The following is a 22,201-nucleotide window of genomic DNA, read 5'->3' as shown; positions in this document are numbered from 1 at the left end:
CTGGAATGCTTAGTTTATATGACATTGACAACAATTTCTTTTATGCGGTAGATCCTGAATCCTGAACTTGTGTTGAGGTGGAAGTACAAAATTCTCATGACACACACATTGTGGAAATACAAATAGACGATGCTGATGGAAAGAAAGGGGTTGCAGGAGGGAAAATGTTCTGCGGTGAAGTTCACTTTGAATTCAAAAGTGCGGGAGCAAGCTCAGAAGACAATGTCGAGTGTTCAGCTTTTATGAGGAAGCTTTTTATAGCCATACACTCGGTATTGTATTCATGTCAGTAGAAGTTGGTGGTGGAATTAAGGCCAACGGTCTTGCAATTATGACTGATGTCGCTTATTTGCTGTCAGACGTTGCTGCTTTTGCTCTCTCTTTATTTTCCTTGTGGGCCGCAGGCTGGGAAGCTACTCTTCAACAATCTTATGGGTTTCTCCGCGTTGAGATATTGAGTGCCCTCGTTCGTCATCTTTCAGCTCAAAAGGGAGAGCATGTGCTGTTGCACAAGACGTGGGTTCGAACCCTACAAAGATGAGATAATGTAACTATATAATTTAAATGTGTGTGACTCAATTAACTAGTTACGGTCGTAAAGTCAAAGGGGTGTGTTTCTAATCCTATAAATGGAGTTACACTAGGTAATATTTCAAATAATATGAATTAGTCAATATAATAACACTGGGTATTCAATTAAATACACTAGCTATTCTTTGAAATAACACTAGTTATTCTATGGAAAAACACTCAAGTAAGAGAACCACTACAATTTCTAAAGGAAAATCAAATTTACGTATGGGTGTTTTTCTGAACTATCATGTAGTTTTACAATATAACCTATATGGGAGTTGAACCCACATCTTGTGCATTGCACATGCTCTTCCAATTGAGCTAATAGGTTTCACAATATAAGTAAAATAATGCATAGAATAACCTGACATCCATGAGACAAATTCACACAACTAAACATATGAATATTCGTGAGTCCACCAAAATTCACAAGGCACATCCAAATTACGAGTAATATTTGAAGTCTCTACCTTGTACATCCATTGTATTCTTGCAAAAATGAAAACCTTCTTCCTGTCATTGATGGTATCACTTACAACAGAGTGTTGTTTTGAGGGACTTTGTTCCCCCATGCCATATAGACAATGCATTCTACATACGAGGCGACATATTGTTGAACCCATTGTACTGCTAATGACGGGTTTTGAACTTTTAACAAATTAGAGCCACCTTCTTAATTTTATTAATGAAAGGCACAGTTAGAGCTGCATTGAACTCAACAATCCATTTTGTTGAAGGAAATAATTTTCTGAAATGTAGATATGAAACCAGAATTTCCTCAGAATGTACAAGTATTTAATGGAAATTAATAGCTCAATTTCAGTGGATTATATGCTACGCTAGTTGTGTTCATAGACATTGTTGAGTGATGGAATGTTCCAACAAATGATTTTTGCATCACAAAGGCAATACAACTTTGCAGTTCCCAGATTTATCAAATGCCAACACCAACATATCTTGGCTCCACATCACAAAATTAAGAAGAGAGGGATAAACCTGAGCAGGGGCACCAGGTGGAAACATAGACAAGAGCACCTCCCTAACAACCTTCTGTTGCTCCAGGCATAACTATAGCACAATATCACACGTTATTAGAAATAATATAATACCTCATACAAAACAATACCACTATTTCACAAGTACTTTAAATGCCTCTCCTTTTATGATGTTATCAAACAATATCACAACCAGTATATAAAAATATCACAAAAGGTTAAAAAGAATATCACACTTTACCAAGAACATACAATAATTAGATCCTAAAAATTGTTTATATATAAAATATCACACTTAGTTGTAGACAATACTCCTTGTGTCATATTGTTATTCAATTTCATATCTGCCTATAAATAATATCATTTTATATACAAAACAATATCACTCTTTGTATAAAACAATATCACTGGTTGTAAGTATTTTAAATAGAGTGCCCAATTTTGTGTTCCTGTGAAACAATATCACAACCAGTAAAATATAAATACCACGGGTCATTAGAAACAATATCATATAGTCTATATAACAATATCACACTGTATACAGAATAATATTGAATTAAAAACGATTTTTAAATCCCCATCTTTGGTAACAATATTTGAGAATTCATATCAATGACATTAAAGATCAGAGAATTCATTGCTGAAATCGTAAACCCTACGGTTTACAGTTGTCACATCGATTTTTATTCAATAACGCTAAAAACAAGTGGAATTGGGTGAAAATAGCATATTAATGATGTTATTAAGTTAAAACATAACACAAATCCTCTGAATTTTAGGGAAAAGATCCAATTATAGAAATTAACATGAAATTAATTAGTTTGAAAAATCAAAAGAGGGCATATTACTGCTAATAGATTAGAGATGTAAATAAACTAGATCAATGACATAAAAGATCACGATTCTTATTAACGAATAGGCCGAAACATGAAAATGTAAATGCGATGTTGCAATCTTAACTCTAATTATGCTTAACTTTTAAAAATTAGAAGTCGAATTAACTAGTTTTAATGAAAGATATCATACCTGAAATTATTAATCACTGATTGGAAGTCGCCTGGAGATTCGAAAATGATGTTCGTTCTTCATTTTCATTTTCTCCAGATTTTAGAGAGGGAGATGGTTTAAGAGAGAGGGGGTGTTTGCTTAGTCTAAATTGGTTGGGCTGTTATTATTTTTGAGGTATTGATTTGGTGTAACACAGCATTGATTATTCTAATCCAACAATTAGCATTGTTCCTCAATCCTCAAAAATTTAGGAGTTCTCACCGAATCCCGACTCTCTCTCTCTCTCTCTCTATATATATATATATATATATATATATAACACTTGTTAGAAATCATATTTTAAATAACACATATTTTGGTTTAAAGTTTTAGTCATAAAAACTTAAGGATCTTATGCATGCAACATATAAACAAGAGTAAAGAAAACGAGTTCCTTACATTTGGTGTTTCGGCAATATGGGCACTAGTAAGTTCCCCTTCTTACTAGTTCTTGAGCTTTCTAAAGATGGTAGAATAAGATTCAAGTGGAGAATATCTCCTAAGTAATTATACCCAAAGTAACACCCTTAATAATTATAATTAATATGATCTAGTATTAATTAAAATCTTAACTTAAAATTGACACAAAATGTTGAGTTTTGTTCTCTCCTTTTTTCGGTTAAGAGGAGAGGATTTTGTGTGTATTCATTCTCTAAGTTTTCCTCAAAAAGTACAGAATTGTTGTATTTTTCTAACACTAGAAAAATTATCAAATGTAGAGTTGAATAATTATAGAAGAAAAACCCTTGCATTTTTCTAGTAGAAAACCGGTTGGAGGGGGACTAGAGGCCAATGCATGGTCTTTGTTCTTCTCAAGATTAGACTAGGTGTGCATGACTATGAGTAGGGTTGTTATCATTGTGTTTCCATTTAAAATATACAACACAATATAAATTCTAATCCTCCCTCCCTTATTTTCGGTACATACATAAAATGAAGAATCCATTTTATTTTGTCATTTGTCAATTTTGTCATGTGTCACATGTTACATGACATGTTACACTATAGTGTATTTTTAACATATTAAAAATCAACATATTAATAAAATATGTCACATACAAAAGTTAACTAGTAATTCTTGATTACTTGTACCAAAATGGTTTATCGAATTATAAATTACAACAACTTGTATTTATAATAAATTATTCATTCTGCTTCAATTGTTTCGTAAACAGTAATTCAATCTAAGTAATAAAATAATTCGATTACTTAGACCATATCTTATTTAATCGAATTACATTGAGACACGTTATTTTTACTCACAAAATCATCCGTCAATTTTAAGCAATTTAATTAACTCGTATCGGCATACGATTAATTAAATGATCAATTAAGAGTATTACCCTATAGGTATGACCTCAGGGTATCAACTGATCACCACCGTCACACGACAGTAATGTCAAACTCTAGTCAGCCAATCATTACCGATATGTGTGGACCAGTTGACCGTAAAATATTACTTTCCCTCATGCATTCTTAAATATGAGATTTAAATATGTGATCATCATGATCGACAATTGTGATCGCATTATTGTCGGGGACACTTACGCTAACAATCTCCCACTTGTCCTCGACAAGTGTGCGTCACCAATTCTCTTGTCCTATTACTATCTTCCACTCAATACAAGGTGTCTTTCGGGTCGTACTTGCAAGTGATCACATCGAGAGTGGTTTCCTCGATCTGGAGAATAACTGATTGACCGGAATTATCTACCATAGATACCTTCCGAGCGTGGCCACGCATTTCCAGTTCATTACTCCTCGAGTGGCCCTGAGATATTGTTTTAACCCTGACAAGGGGTGGACAATTCCTATCGCACTATTCCCTTCGACTAGCCACAGCTCATCATAACCCAAAATAAGCTCTTTAACCCCATTTACGAAGGTCGTAGGAACATAAATCAAAGTTACTCTGAAATTGTGCCACCTTGGGCGAACAGTCTTTAGTCAAAAGAATCGACTTATTAGAATATTATAGTAGCTCTTGCCACGACTAGGCTATATGAATTTGCCAGAACTCTATAAGCGGTCATTAGGCCCGACAAATTGTTCCTAACAGTCTGCCTATGTGATCGACTAGTCATCTCATATGACTCTATGACACTTGAACTTGCCATCAATCGCATGACACTCTAGTCACTTCGAGACGTCACCTCATACAAGTGACTATGGGCGATTACTATGTCAATTTAGTTCACTTTAATGGGGTTCAATCTTGTCTCCACAACCCATTTGAATATGACAAAGTAATAAAAGAGTTTTTTTTAAAGTAAAAACTCGAACGATAAATGCGACTATCATATATGAATAGTCAATACCTGATTACTACTTCATATTCTATAATCCAATTTGATCTTGAATGTAGTTGTTCATCTCAATCCAATTGAAATGACATGACTCATCATGTTAAGCATATGAGTAGGCCTTGGTTAGTAGGTTTTATCAACTTCTTGTACCTTACTTAACCTTACTACATACTTGTTTTCCTTTGTAATGTATACATTTGCATTACAAAACTTTCTGAGTACGTGTCTAGATCCAATCTAGACATAAGGTCTCTAGACTTAGAATAGCTCCCACTGTTTTCACAGTGTACGGGACCCATCCCTCTCGCACATCTCATGATTGCAAGAGTACTCAATTTCCGTTGTAAGCATCTCTCATTGTTCTTTATTGCCTAGAACGATTCTAACAAATCCATTTCTTAAATAACATAGCCACAATGGTTCTTTAACCATCTTTAGGTGTTTTGAATATGGGTTTTGTCCGAAACCTTATGCAATCTCAACAGTCATTAGTGTAAGCCCTTACACAAATTTGTGAATTGCATAAAAAACACTTAACTTTGCATCCTTAATGCTTCTTCAAGCACTTAAGAATAATCTATATGGCTATTTGGTAACTATTACTTAAATTTGATTTTGAAACAATTCATCATACTCAAAGTATATGAAGTGTTATACATCATTACTCGTTTAATTGATCCGGCAGCGGATGCAAATGGAATCAATCAAATATGTTCAACTCAATTAAACTAGTCATGAATCTTATCAACATAAGACTTCTTATTTGACGCTAATATCATGTGGATTGATCCCCATAAATCCGGATATTAAAGATGTATTATAATACTCCAAAAGTCTCAAATCATTCACAATGATCAATATGTCATCCACATATGAGACTAATAATATATCTGTAATTCCCATTAAATTTCTTGTATAAACACAACTTCTCGACCCATCGAGAAAAGTTTTATAACATGATCAAATCATTGATTCCAACTAATAGATGCCCTACTTAAGACCATCTCTTAAGTTGCACATTGTCTTAGGATTGTAAGAATCTACAAAACCCATAATATGTATCGAATACATTTCTTCTTTGAATAAGTGGGTTTTAGATTTACTCGCAATATATCTCATCATGATGAAATACAATCCCTAAGAAGATCCGAATATACTCAAGCATTTTAACTAGTGCAAAAACCCTTTGCAACCAATCAAGCTTTAAAATCTAATAATTCCATTTGGAATTTATTTCGGATTTTTATGGCTCTAAGCCTTGTATTGAGTTGTGACTTAAACACTCTCATGTAAGTCATATGTTCATTACTTTCCAGAAGTAACTTGAATCAAACAATTTCTTTGTAAGTTGTAAGCTTTTTACTTTCTTAAAAGTAACATGAATTCATCATCTTCAACAAGTGATGAGTTCAACCTCCTAGGTTTCGAAGAAACAACTTTATGTAGTGACATATAATTTTTGACACAATTCTTTTGTGGCTCTTGAATATTTTTTCCCACTCTGTCTTCTAGAAATAAACTTGTATTCTAGAAAGACAGTTTTACGAGCCATAAACCTGTTATACTTGTGATTTTTATAAGGAAAAATGAGCATTTGTTTCTTGTGAAAACTTATAAGCATGGTACCCTTCCATTTCATATCTCATATGGATCGTTTTAGATTTAGTAGAAAAATAATTTAGACAATATGATAAAATCCCCAAAAGGATCAAATAACTCAAAGTAACTTGATTAAAGTCCAAACCATATCGAATAACGTTTGATTTCTTTATCTAACCACACATTATCCCATAATGCGTGCTAAGAGAGATTAACTTGTGATACTATATCACATTTCCTTTGGCTTAAATTAAAGTTTTCACTTAGATAATCCCATCACGACTAAATCGTGATTCCTGGAACTCTTTGAACTTCTTCAAAGATTTCTCTTTTTACCTTATTAAGTGAACACATTAGTGTCAACTTAAATCGTTGGTAAAAGAAAATGATCAACGTATTCTAGATCAATGATTTACAACCTCAATCTCCTTTTCAACCAAAGGTACGAGACACCTTGCTTTGAATACAAGATACGCATATACCATAAGATTAACAATCTAATGGTTCCAAGAGTACTCGCTAACTCTTTGCGTTCATCATTCCAGAATTTAAAGTTTAATCTTGGGTTACCAATTTGAGTCTTGCATTATCTACATGATATATATCATTCTAGTTTGGTTTAGAATATAATCACCTTGATAATGGGTTAGCCATACATCAAATCGTGGTGTAAAGGGTCACAAAATTGAAACCTCTTTTGTATCTTAACAAGATTATATTCTTATTTAGAGTTTATGCACTTAATAGTCATAATTAAGTACAACTTTAAACCCAAAAACTAGATTGAGTACACAATGACTCTATCTCGCGACATTATTTGATGCTAGTCGTCATATTATAATCATCTTATGTATCGAATACAATGATGAAAACCACCACCTGTTTCTAATATTGACGAAGTAGTACTAACAAAATTTATGTAAATCAAATATTTGTAGAAGAAAGTTTCATTAGATGTCCCACAACTAATTTGCTTGTTCTTCAATAATTTGGGGTAGTTTCCTTTCTAGTGTCCAACACTTCCAAAATGGAAACTTCATCAGTTGGGATTGATAGGTTTAGTATCTTTATTCTCAAAAACTTTACTTTTTTCATTACCTTGTATCAATTCCATTCTAGTTTTACTTCTTGAACCTCGTCCTTTCCTTAACAATTAAGAGAATGCTCCCACTCATTTTCAAAGAATCTTTGCTTAGAGAAGCAAAGTTGAATCTTGCGAAGACTACTCTTCAATTCAATCGTTTAGTCATAAAACTTTCATTGAAGTGATTGATTTAATTGGGTCAATTACGATTTATAACAAATCTAATTACCAAAATGATTTAACGTTTCAAAGTACTTAATTCGATTAAGCACATGAAAAAAGAAAAAACTTATAAATTCTAATCCTCCCTCCCTTATTTTCGGTACATACATAAAATGGAGAATCCATTTTATTTCGTCATTTGGCAATTTTGTCATGTGTCACATGTTACATGATATATTATACTATAGTGTATATTTAACATATTAAAAATCAACATATTAAGAGATTATAGAGAGATAAACTCTCTGTAATTCGGGTTTTCTAGGGTTACGCAGCAATGGCTCGTCCTAAAAAACATAATAATAATCCTAAATTTAATTCTCAAAAACACAAAAAAAAAACGATTATTTCATCGGCGATAAACGATCTACAACCTTTTACTGTAGAATCTGATCATGAAGAGGAAAATTGGTCGGAGGTCAGACGTACTGGGAAAGAAATTGGGGAAACAGTTGGTCAGTCTCAATCAAGCTCACGGAAGCCTCAGATAACGGTGGAGGATGTTGCAGGTGAGATTGATTTTTGGTCGACGGCTGTCTATTGCTTTTTATATTATTATAATCTATAATCTGGATTTCATTTTTCTTGATTTATTTCTATTTTTTTTTAGGTTTTCTTGGGGCAGACCCCTAAAATAACATAACTAAAAAAATATCTATAGCTATGGGTTCGAATCTAAAAGAAATTCTGGATAATGTTTGTTACCCGGAAATATATTCTTGGTGCACGACCGCCTTGGACGGTGGTTAACGGTTTTATTAAACGTGTCTGAAGTGGTTTTTCAATTGATAAAATCTCATTTATGATGAATGGGATTTTTATTGTTCGGTTTACTTCTAAAGAACATCAGCAACAATCTCTTTCTTAAGGTCCTTTAATGTTTGATAGTAAACCTGTTATTGTCAATGAATGAAGGGCGGATGCTTGTTTGGTTAAGGAGAATGTGAAGATTATTCCTATCTGGGTCAAACTCCAGGGTTTGGATATTAAATACTGGGGTATGGACAGTCTGAGGAAGATTGGAATTGGTGTGGGTAAAGTGATCAAATGTGATGACAACACTGTTAATAGGAATTTTCTGAGTTTTCCTCGTGTACTCATTGAGGTGGAGATGAACCAGGAATTCCTTAAACTTCTTGAATTTGTGGATGAATATGGCAACAGAGTGTTAATGTTGAATATGAATGGCTCCCGATTTCATGTGGTAAATGTAATGGGATAGGTCATTCTCAGGAGCAATGTAAGGTTGATCTGAGGAAGGATATTCCGAGGAAGGTGTGGAAGCTAGTGGCTCAGAAACCTGTGGCCAAAAAGCCTGTCATGCCCCAACCTATGGTTGTGCCTGCTGTTCAGCACCCAGTAGCTAGACCACCTGTTGGAGGCAAGGATAAAGGGAAGACTGCAGTGAGGGTACCTGTTATGAGCCCTGTCTTTACTCCTGTCATGCCTCAGGTGAAGAAGGCTACTTTCCCTACTCCTGCTAGAATCTTATCTAGGTTTGCTAGGAATGGCCCGGATGAGCCTAGTACTTCTAAGGGTCCTAGTTTCACTTTTATGGATGCCTTAAATTCTGCTATACAGATGTCTATGAGAAAATCGGATGGGAAGGGGACTGTGACCACTACTATGGATCATGGTTAATCTGGGTTTTTGGAATGTTAGGGGATTAAACAGCCTAATTAAACAAAAGGATATTAAATGGTTCCTTTACCAGAATAATGTTGGGTTGTTTGGTCTTCTTGAGACGAGGGTTAAATGTAGTAATTGGAATAAAGTTCATAATAATATTTGTAAGGAGTGGTCTATTTTCACTAATAATTCTTGTCATAGAGGAGGTAGGATATGGTTGCTGTGGAATCCTAATCTGTTTACTGTGAATGTGATTGAGACTACTCCTCAAACCATATTTGCTGAAGTTATGGATAATGTTAGTGGTGGTAAGTTTAATGCCACTCTTGTGTATGGTTTTAATAAACTTGTGGAGAGAGGTGCTTTATGGGCAGCATTGCTGAGATATGCTCAGAGGGGTCCTAAGCCTTGGATTGTCTTGGGTGATCTTAACAATGTAATGTACCCAGATGAGAGGATTGGTTCTGATATTAGTTGGGCTGAAATTAAAAAAGTTTCAGGAAACTAGTCATTCTTGTGGCCTTCAAACTGTGAAAACCATTGGAGCTTTCTTTAGTTGGAATAATAAGCAAGAGGTGGGTTCCAGGGTATTTAGCAGGATTGATAGGGTTATGGGGAATGTTGATTGGTGTTTGGAGTATGATGATTGTCTGGCTAACTTCTTGCTTGAGGAGCTATATGATCATTCACCCTGTATCATTAGTCTGAAGGAACAGATGAGGAAGAAGCCTAGACCATTTAAATATTTTAATATGTGGTCTTTGGATGAGCAGTTTAAGGAGGTTGTGGCATAGACTTGGAATGTAGGGATTAGGGGGACACCTATGTTCCAACTGGCTACTAAATTGAAGATGTTAAAGTATCCATTGAAGGAATTGAATAAGGTGGGGTTTCAAAACATTGAAAATACAAACAATGTTGCTCAAAAAGCTTTGTTATGTACGCAAGAGGAGATGCACAAGAAGCCTTTAGATAGTATGGTGTGTGAAACTGAGAGACTGGCTGCTAAGGAGGTTGCTAAATTGCTAAAAGCAAAGCAACAATTACTGAGTCAAAAGGCAAATATGCAGTGGATTGAGGAGGGGGATGATAATACAGCTTACTTTCATGCTGCTATTAAAATAAGGAGAGCCATTAACAAGGTGTTCCAAATTACTGATAATCAGAATGTTCTCCATGATGAGCCTGATGCTATTAACAAGGCATTTGAACAATATTATAAGGATTTGTTGGGATCTTCTCAAGAGGTTACACAGGTGGATGCTCAAGTGATACAAAGGGGGAGAGTAGTACAGGAGGCTCATCTCTCTATTCTGCTCAAACATGTAACTCCTGATGAAATTAAGGCTGCTATGATGTCCATACCAGGAACTAAAGCTGCGGGTCCAGATGGATTCTCCAGCAAATTCTTTAAAGATTTCTGGGAGGTGACTGGGGATGCTGTTACTAGAGCTGTAATGGATTTTTTTGATCATGGGATGTTATTGAAACAGGTAAATCACACTATTCTGGCCTTAGTTCCTAAGGTGGAAATGCCCACTTTGGTTACTCAGTTTCGACCAATTGCGTGCTGCAATGTGGTGTACAAATGTATTACCAAGATGCTTTGTAATAGGTTGAGTTGTGTTCTACCTGATATTGTGAGTAGTAATCAGAGTGCTTTTGTGAAGGGGAGAGATATAGTCGAAAACATATTAATTTGCCAAGACTTGGTTAAATTGTATGGTAGGAAGACTTGCTCACCTAGGGCTATGATGAAAATTGATTTGCAAAAAGCATACGATTCTGTGGAATGGGAGTTTGTAAGGGGCATGATGTTTTATTTGGGTTTCCCTGCCAGATTTATTGATAGGGTGATGGAGTGTGTTACTACCACTTCCTTCTCCATTGCTCTTAATGGTGATACGTTTGGCTATTTTAAAGGAAAAAGAGGGTTAAGGCAAGGTGATCCAATGTCACCTTTGCTTTTTACTTTGTGTATGGATTATCTTAGCAAATTACTTGTTGTTTATCAAGAGAGGCCAGGGTTTAAATTTCATTCTCTGTGTGGGAGGATCAAGTTGACTCATCTTTGTTTTGCGGATGACCTTCTTCTGTTCTGTCATGGGAGTAAACAGGCTGTCTCAATCCTTCTTGAAGCTTTTGATCTGTTTTCTAAAGCTACTGGGCTTCAAATGAATGTCAATAAATCTAATATTTACATGAACGGGGTGAATGAGATTACCAAAGTAGCTATTTTGGACAGCACTGGAATGAGTATAGCCAGTCTTCCTTTTAGATACTTGGGAGTGCCTATAACTTCCAAGAAGCTTTCTGTTCTAGATTGTGCTATACTTATAGAGAAGATTTTTGGGAGAATTAGGGCCTTGGGTGCGAGGAAACACTCTTATGGGGGTAGGCTAGTATTGGAACAATCTGTGCTATCTCACCTTCATAATTACTGGGCTAGGATTTTTGTGCTCCCAAAAATTGTCCTCAAAAATATTGATGCAGTGTGCAGGAATTACCTTTGGCAAGGCACTGAACATTATGATAAAGCTCCCTTTGTGCTGTGGGAGAAAGTTTGTTTGCCAAAAAAGTATGGTGGAGTGGGCCTTCTAAATTCTCAACTGTGGAACATTGCAGCAATTGGGAAGTATATTTGGTGGATTGCTTCTAAAAAGTATCACCTCTGGGTTAAGTGGATTAATGCCATTTATATGAAAGGGCAAGATTGGAGACTTTATTAACCTTCTCTTTCTGCTAGCTGGGCATGGAAAATATTGTGTGGAGTAAAGGATAGGCTACAAGGAGGGTACTGTGATGATGGGTGGATAAGTCAAGGAAAACCATACTCTGTGCAGGCAGGGTATAATTGGCTGCTACCTGAGGTGAATGATGTAACTTGGCATCATCTAGTTTGGACGAGGATTGCATTGAGTAAGCATAGCTTTATAGCATGGCTTGGAGTACAAAGTAGGCTACTGACTCGAGATAGGTTGCTCAAACGATCTATTCCTGTACCTCCTTCATGTCTTTTATGTGAACAGGTGAATGAATGTCACTATCATTTGTTTTTTGATTGTGAGTTTAGTACAAGGTGTGTGCATCTGGTTTCTGTTTGGTTGGGGGTGGATATCCCGTGTCAGGATACTGCTAGATGGTGGAGTACAAGGAGATTCAGGTCACTATTGTTCAAGAGGATTGTTGGGGCGGCCATTTGCGGGTTGATTTATCACATATGGGAGGCAAGGAATCGATGCTTACATGAAGGTAGCCTTGTTCATCCTGGAGGTTTAGTTAAATGTATTAGGAAAGAGATTTGTATCCATATTCGAAATATTGTCAGTAAACAGGGGCAAGATAAACATTCTAGCTTGATTAGGAGATTAGCCTAGTCTCAAGGAATGTTGTAATTGTTGGTGGTTTGTTTAATATAATGGCTTACATTTTCACCAAAAAAAAGAAAAATCAACATATTTATAAAATATGTCACATACAAAATTTAACTAGTAATTCTTGATTACTTGTACCAAAATGGTTTATCGAATTATAAATTACAAAAACTTGTATTTATAATAAATTATTCATTCTGCTTTAATTGTTTCGTAAACAATAATTCAATCTAAGTAATAAAACAATTCGATTACTTAGACCATATCTTATTTAATCGAATTACAATGAGACACGTAGTGAACTTACTAGTGCCCATTTATCCGAAATACTCAATGTAAGAATTGATTTTCTCCTTATACTTTGTTATAGTTTTGCATGCATAAGATCCGATTTAATTTTATGACTAAATTAAACTATCATACTAATAATCATACATATTTTGAAAGGATATCAATGTGATGAATGAATAGAAGTCAAAGCTTGGAACTGTCAATCGTCATGACGCTTGAGTTGCCGGTCATACTCCTAAGAAAGGAAAGTTAGAATCTCCATATGATAAGGCCATCAAAAAGAAAATTGTAAGTTAGAATAAATATGTCACTTCTACCACTGGTGCTCGGTTATATAATTGTGAGTTTAAATAAAATTCAGTTGCATAATGGTTTTTTGTGTATGTAGAGGATCTATGAGAAGGAGGTAGAGGAAGGAAAATTGAAGCCTCAAGGACGTGGTGACATTCTTGCTAGGGTAATCGGAAAAGTAGAGCATCCAGGTTGTGTGAGTGGGGTATCGACGCATGTTGGTATCGCTAAGTATTTTGGGAGAACTACTGGAAGGACAATGAGTGGTCATGATAGGGTATATTAATACTATATTTTATTCAAAATAGTATATATATATATATATATATATATATATATATATATATATATATATATATATATATCTTTGAAATTATACTACTTATTTTAATTATATTCATTTCTACTACACAGCTACAAACAATGGCCAGGTTGATACTCAGAATGGTGGAAATGGGGGATAAGCCATCTGAAGAAGAGTTGGTTATGGTTCGGCAAGTCATAAAGGAAGTAGGGGAGGAGAAGGAAAAAGCGGGCATACGAACCGAGGATGACGTGGCAAAGGGGAATGAGGTGTGAGCCGAAAACATATATATATATATATATATATATATATATATATATATATATATATATATATATATATATATTTACGATAATCATACATATTTTGAGAGGATATCAATGTGATGAATGAATAGAAGCCAAAGCTTGGAACTGTCAATCGTCACAACGCTTGGGTTGCCGATCATACTCCTAATAATGGAAAGTTTGAATTTCCATATGATAAGGCCATCAAATAGAAAATTGTAAGTTTGAATAAATATGTCACTCCTACCACTGGTGGTCGGTTATATAATTGTGAGTTTAAATAAAATTAAGTTGCATTATGGTTTTTTGTGTATGTAGAGGATCTATGAGAATGAGGTAGAGGAAGGAAAATGGAAGCCTCAAGGACGTGATGACATTCTTGCTAGGGTAATCGGCAAAGAAGAGCATTCAGGTTGTGTGAGTGAGGTATCGACGCATGTTGGTATCACTAAGTATTTTTAGAAAACTACTCGAAGGACAATGAGTGGTCATAATAGGGTCTATTAATACTGTATTTTATTCAACATAGTATATATATATATATATATATATATATATATATATATATATATATATATATATATATGCTGAAATTATACTACTTATTTTAATCATATTTATTTCTACTACACAGCTACAAACAATGGCCAGGTTGATACTCAGAATAGTAGAAATGGGGTATAAGCCATCTGAAGAAGAGTTGGTTATGGTTTGGCAAGTCATAAAAGAAGCAGGGGAGGAGAAGAAAAAAGCGGGCATGCGAACTGAGGAAGTCATGAAGGTCGTGAGAGAGGAGGTGGTGGTAGTTGATGATGACACGTTCTTATCATCTCCAAATCCGGCTTTTGACGAGGTATTAGCTACTACGACTAGTTTATAATTGTTGTATATATACTAATTAATTAAATTTATTAATTAAAGTAGTCCATGTATATATACTAATTAATTAAAAATGTGAAGGGCGTTTGGAAGAAGCCTTGTGTTCTTTACTAGAATGCCCCTGCAGTAGCATTTGACAAAATTGTTGTTGCTAGGGGTGCACCGTTCTATTACGACCATATTCAAGAAGTTGAGGTTGAAGGCATTGCCCTCCGTCAGAAACGGAGGGAAGTGGAATTGACCGACTTATATCTGGAGCAGTATGGTACTCTAATAGTATCACTTAGTGATAATTGGCGTTTGCAAGATGTCGTGGGTTCTATTGTGCAATGGCCTGAAGCATTCATTAGTGTTGATATTTTCGGGGTAGTTATGCTAAAGCGAACGCATTTTATATAATGAATGCCATTAAATTTATTAGGGTAACCTTATCTGTAAGTATTTCAATTTTTACATTTGCAGGAGTTACACGAAGCCACTTATGGCTGAAATTAGGACTACTACGTCAACACCCAAAGTCACTTATTCGATTGCCTCTCCACCCAAAATTCAAGTGGTAGTAATAATTTGAAAAATAGATTGTGAGTTTTTCCTTTTTTTTTTGTTAATTAAATTATATATGACGTCTCGTGTATTGTATATATTTTTTTTCCTAAATTGTAGACCGAGGTTAAATCAGACGACGTACATTATAAGCCATACTTTTGCTGCACACAACCCTGTTGTTCCTCTTAAAGCTAAATATCAGAGCGATGATTATAAGCAAAAATTGAATACTCCAACGCTCGTAGCTTTGCACCAGCTGGGTGAAAGGAAGGCAGCTACCGGGGATGTAGTCATGATTGAGATCGAAGAGGATGTTATGGGCGAAGGTACAATTGTTATGATGGATGGGGAATCACTGTGACGGTTTCTCGGCCTTGACGAGTTAGATGCTATGCACCTTGTAATTTGGATGAAGTAAGTTCATTATTAAAACTTGTCATTTGGTTTTACCAATAGTGATGTTTATTTAAATCATCAATGAAAATAAGATTCTTCGTTCCATTTGACGTAATAGGTACCTGTGTACACACATCGCTAAGGGGAACTATGTTTCTCGTGACTACAGATTCTTGTCACCTGAATTGTTCTCTCAAAAGGAGATTGGATACACATACGGAGAACACATCGATAAAATTGCTCAACGGTTGAGGATGCCCAAAAGCCTATGGTTTGCCCCATACAATAAGAATTTTTATGTATAGTACTTTATTATAATGAATCACGATTCTATTCATTTATTAACACGCTTACATGCATGTATATGAACTAACACTTCAATTTTCAATTTTCAATATTTCATAGCAAGCATTGGCCGGTAACGGCAATCAATATGACAAAAAGCATAGTGTACTGGATTGACTCTTGCGGACATAGTCCCACTGAGAAATTTGTAAAGATGATAACTGAGTAAGTTTACAACCTTACATTATAATGTCATTTGTTATTGTATGACCTTGGAAGACTAGGCTCCTTTTAATGTCCCATCAATATTACTGAGCCAAATACTAATTATAATTTCCTGTATATATTTATGAATTAGTGTGTTTTGAGCAATTGGAGCATCAAGTCCAACTATTGTCCGGATAATAGTAAGTGTATTCTTAATAATTACTCTTATCATCTAATTTATGTTTATGCGAGAGTTTGATCTAATTTAGCTTATTTTTATGTGATTTATATAATAGTCTCCTCTACAACCAAACAGCAAACAATGCGCCTTTTTCTGTGGTAGGTCCATGTGAGAGATTATCACCCGAAAGTATATCAAAATAGAGTCACCGGTTGGTGTGTTTTAATAACTATTTTAAATGTAACTTGGTTTTAATTCTGTGTAATATTCCACTTATCTGTCTATTTTGATTAAGTATATTTTGATTTGTAGTTCCCACCTTCAATCAATAACAAAGACCCAACCTATTTGAAGGAAGTCGTCGCCGACATAAGAAATAAGTGGGCCATCTATTTTATTTCATTAACGGATGGTCAATAGTCTGCTTATTATGTATGTGTATATATAGAGCCATGTGTATTTAGTTTTGGTCACCCTGTTTATAATATTTTGATGCTAGGTTAAATAGATAATTCTGTGTAATATTCTGATGTTGCAGGATTGAATTTTTACAAAGCGCAGCTGCTGAAATGCTATTTTGCATTAGCATTTCAGTGGAACCTGCTAGTGCAAAAATTAGCATTTCAGCAGCTGCTGGAACCTGCCAAAACAATGTTTTTTAAAAATATTTATAAATTCGATTACGGTTAAAAATAAAACCGTGGTCAATAAATATAATATAACAAAATAAAACCGTCGCATTTAAATAAAAACTCGTTGACATATTCATCCATAATGCTACGACCAAAAATATAATATAACAAAATAAAACCGTTGTCGAATTCATGACATTTAAAACAGTTTAATAAGCATAAACTGTTGTCATATTTAATATTTTACAACACTTTTGTTTTAGTATAACCGTTGTCATAGGTTTCTGTAGAGCATTCCAGCTAATACTACCACAGTTTCAATATTATAGACAACGGTTTTTGAACCAATCTTAATATTGTATTAAGGTTATTTGAACCCGTTATTTACATTTCATAACGGTTCCGTCTCTTTAACAACCGTGGTCATAAAATAACAACGGTTGATGTAATAACGGTTCCCTTTTTTGTATTACAATGGTATATCACCTTATCTAACCGTTGTTGCACCTATTATTTGGCATAGTGAAAGCACCCCATGGATATACCGATTTCCCACATCCACATTTTGGCGACTCCGCTGGGGACTGTGTAACTCCAAGAGGAAAATTATGGCTAATATGACTAACATTATGATTGTTTTTTACTTCATGCACTACCCATTTTGGGACTTAAGGAGGACCACCGCACCCATTGGATCAATTTCAATGTTTAGGAGGTGACGTCCACTATGCCTAATTTAAGTATCAAGATGGTACCGCTGAGGTCTTTAAGTATTCGCTCTTACCATATTGCACGCTTCTTCTTATTTGAGGCTTAACTTTCTTTGACAAGGTGGATCATTGGCATAGACCCCATTAGAGGACCGACCAAGACTTAGAAGAGTCTAGGCTCATGCACGATTAATATGAGAATGCTTATGTGCTATTTTATCGTCCTCCGTGTCTTTTTTCGAAAATGTTAACCGTTTGCTCAAACCGCTTATTCGAAAACACCGTCTTCAAACCAAGCATGTTTTCAACTCGAAATGCTGCCGAAATAGATGTAGGTTTTTGACCAAAATGAGCCTTTTATAACAGGCATGTTTCCCATTTAAAACCTCATTTTCAAATAATCCATTTTAGAACAATTCCGAAATGATTTTTCACCAAACCATACCCGAGCATAGAATATGTTTTGGGTCAAATCTAGTCATGTCATAGGTTCTATTGAACCGTATGTCTAGTCAAACAAAACCCTAGTGGGTTACCCATGCCCCCTCTTATGTTCAAGTCATGTATGTCGACTACTTGGTCTGAGTAAAACCACAAAACGTCTCCCAAGAACACATGGGACGGTTTTTCTTTCACGAACTTGTGGTCCATGTTGGTCCAAGCACGGGTTAGTCACACTGAGTCTAGGCTAGGTTGAGTCTAAGCCAAGTCTTTTCATGAGTCAAAATATAAGTCGAAGCTTTTGTCGAGTCGAGACTAAACCAAGTCAATGTCTAAGTCAAAACATGAGTCGAATCTGTTGTCAAGTCGTTGCCTATTTGGGTCCAAGACCATGTTGTTCATTCCGGAGTCTAATCATGTCCAATCCGGTCTGGTCCATTCGCATCTTGAGTTGTTAAGTAGAGTGAAACTTCTCTCAGTTTACGAGTAGTGTCGAAACTCTGTCAACCCGAGTCACATAGTTTCTTCCCAAGTCAAGCCGAGTTGGGAAAGTGGGCCAATTTTCAAACCAAACATCTGGGTCGACTCTTGAAAAGAGAAAATTTCAAAACCGAGGTTGACAATTAAATGTCAGAATTTTCATCCGAGTCTTAGTCTGAGTCGAGACTAAGATTTGTTTTCCTACAATTATGTCGAACCCCTTTCAATATCAATGAAATTGATTCCATTTTCTTTTTCATTCCAATCATCAATTCAATCCAAAATACACATCACACTTAAAGGCACCCCTTGGGTAAAAGCATATCCTGTATTAAATGGTAGGGTACATTAAGATCCCATGTTTGCATCCTTTACCTATTCCATGTCTGGCGGTAGAAAACTTCTATCAAAACCAGTGCTTTAAGACAAGCTCTTAGATGATCCTATGACGAACTCAGACTTTTCCATGTTTCTCATATTCATGACAGAAGGCAATAAGCCCATTCCCCACAAAATCATCCCATCTCGAAGAGAGAAAAGACTGACCTATGTAAGTACTGACCCAAATCGATTCGGGGAAGCCGCAACTTTTCAATGACAAATCAATTATGACTAGAAAAAAAGCAAAAAAAAAAGAAGCAAAAAGCAAAAAAAGAAGCAAAAAGCAAAAAAGCGAAAAAGAAAAAAGAAAAAAAGAAAAAAAAACCAAAAAATAGCAAAAGAAAGAAAGCAAATGCAAAAGTTGTAGAAGCCAAAAAAGTCAATATCAAGCATTCGTGATCGAAGCACAAGAGGCGAAGCCAAAACGGTCAGTTAGTATCATTAGCAACATTATACCTCTAAGTCATTCTCGAGATAGTCACAGGGAAATAGTCCGGATTTTTGAGGATTCATTGAGCTTGTGTCATTACACCGAAACCTATAGGGTCCAGACATGTAAATTTAAACCCACAACATTTTCCATCCCATTTGGACTCGGGTTTCATCAAACCCGAGACACCATTTCCAACCACATCAGCAGCCATAACCTATTGGCCTAAGCACCACAAAACAAACCTCTAGAGTGATGATTCACCATTCAAACCCCTTATTACAAAACTCCACATCAAAAAGCATCCAAGCCTTTTACACCAACCCCAAACATGGGATTCAACGTTACTTTGGAGGTTAGAACGGGATACAACATGATACCTTAGGTGAAACCTTTGAATGTGTACACACAAAAAAACAAAAACACCAATTTTATGCACCTCATCGAACTACGTCGGATTTGATTTCGCTCGACGTGAATACGTAGGCAGTCCTTCAAAAAAAGGGATTCAGTCCACCCACCATCCACCATTCATCTTGTCGATTTCTTACCGGTCTTAACTAAGTCCAAATCAAGCCACCTTCAACCGAGTCAGTCTTAGTATTCGATTTAGGCTAGGATGAGGATCTTGATTCAAATGAGTAATTCTCGGGTTTCAAAATGAGCTTTATCTGATGGTGTTGGAAAAGATGTTCAACTTGATATGGTGTGCTCTCCTAAAAATGCTTGCATGGGGAGTTATGATACCTTTCGACCTCGATTCACGTATATCAGTCGTCTCAGCTAAGGTTCCTTCACAGTTAAGAGTTTGTCCTAGTTCGATAAGAGTCTGTCCTAGTTCGAGTCAACCCCGGTCAACTTTATATGTCAAGTATTCGAGTCATCACGAGTCACTTGGTCCCTCAGATTTCAAATCATCCAAGTCCAAGTTAAACGTTTGATAATTTCAAAATTCAAACCTCACTTCAAATCAAATTCAAAATTCGAACCTCACTTCAAATCAAATTCAAAATTCAAGTCTTATTTGAAATCAAATTCAAATCTTTCAACTTTCAATTTCAAATTTCAAGCCATTTCAAAATTCAAATCCAAGTCTTTTGAATTTCGAGGAGTTCAAAACAATCAAATTTTTTTCGATAATCCTCACTTTCGAAAAATCAAAATCAAACTCAATCTTCAAATTTTCTATGTGATTTAACTATGTGAGGCATTTTTACTTTTCATAGTAATGTACTAGTTTGTTACAAGTATATTTACAGAACTGAAGCACCATTGCTAATAGGTTTGTACACCTGATAACATCACAAAGACATCAACAATGAACTGGGGGCTCTAAAACATTCCGTTTTAGAACACATTTTCAACTGAGGGCTCTATGAACCCGATTAAGCAAATTCAATCCACAAGTTTATCACAGCTAGCCGTCACCCGTAAGCAGCTCAAACATAACTGAGCTATGGGTTACGTCCGTTGAGGCAAATGGGGCTCCATGAGCAGCTCGACATACTGAGCTATGGATCACATTTTCCGAGCAATAAGCAGTAGCAGGTCAGCAAACCTTCCAGCAATATGTACCAGGAGGTCCGCGAACGTTCCAAAAATAAGCAACAGCAGGTTAGCGAACCTTCCAGCAATAAGCACCAGCAGGTCCGCGAACTTTCCAGCAATAAGCACCAGCAGGTCGATAAGACCTTCGAACCATATGTCCCTTTTAGGATATTTTCGTTCACCAGCAACTAGCAACCAGCAACCAGCAACCAGCACCATCACCAACACCAACACCAGGCTTTGTTTTCAAATAGAAGGCTGACCAACCCCAGCACACATTAAGTAGTCGGTTTGATATTAATTGGCTAGTAGCACATTCGCAAGTTTGAGGCGTCCAGAACCGTGTTTCAGGTATGATCTCTGCTTATGGCTGGCGAGCTTATGTACGCAAGTCTAATGGACTATAAACAACCCGCGGAATCCTCAGATCATTAGACTTGGGGTATACTTTGACTTTCGCCTTGTCCAAGCCTCAGTGAAAGTGGGGGTTCTGTAGATACCCGTATCTGTCGATATTGGAATTTATAGTCCCTCAAAAAACACCCGATGATGATAGGATGACATGTAGTTTGTCATTTATTTGGATTCGTTTTACGACGTAGAACGGGCGTTGTCGATGAAGCGTTTTTCAATTTAAAATGATTTTCAAATTAATAAAGATTTTATATTCATTTTATTTATTTTAATTTGAATTTATTTTTTATTTTATTGAAAATAAAATAGTTTTTGATTTGAAAATTCGTTTTGAAAGTTTAAATTGTTTTATTAATCGTATTTGAAAAACTCGATTTTTACGACGGTTTTATACACGATTTTAAGCTCGATTTTAACTCGGTTTTGGGCACGATTTTCGATGAAAATATGACCAAACCTTTGACCCAAATCCCAACCTTTGCCAAGACCCCAGTTCAAGCTCCATAGCCCACCCCATTCCCGTCCAAATTCATCCAAAACACCACTCGAGCCCCCTGTTTTCCAGCAGCCTCAAAGCCCACTTTCCAACCCTCAAACCCGCTCCAAACTAGCTTAAACCCGCGACCCATTAACCCTAAGCCATACCCCTACTATCCTACCCACATTACC

The 22,201-nt window shown here is 35.7% G+C and overlaps 1 protein-coding gene across 1 annotated transcript; it reads left to right on the top strand.

The window, feature by feature from the left end:
* The first annotated feature begins 283 nt into the window (after window positions 1-283).
* Window positions 284-10,249, top strand: LOC141640842 (uncharacterized). Its single transcript, XM_074449521.1, has 5 exons — window positions 284-516; window positions 8,742-8,889; window positions 8,991-9,440; window positions 9,541-9,891; window positions 9,956-10,249. Exons 1-5 carry the CDS (start codon window positions 284-286, stop codon window positions 10,247-10,249), a joined length of 1,476 nt encoding a protein of 491 aa, XP_074305622.1.
* Window positions 10,250-22,201: the final 11,952 nt, after the last annotated feature.

This window comes from Silene latifolia, chromosome 2 (assembly GCF_048544455.1).
Source record: "Silene latifolia isolate original U9 population chromosome 2, ASM4854445v1, whole genome shotgun sequence".
NCBI lineage: Eukaryota > Viridiplantae > Streptophyta > Magnoliopsida > Caryophyllales > Caryophyllaceae > Silene > Silene latifolia.
The sequence above is the reverse complement of the archived record's forward strand: the minus strand, read 5'-3'. Positions and strand labels throughout refer to the sequence as shown.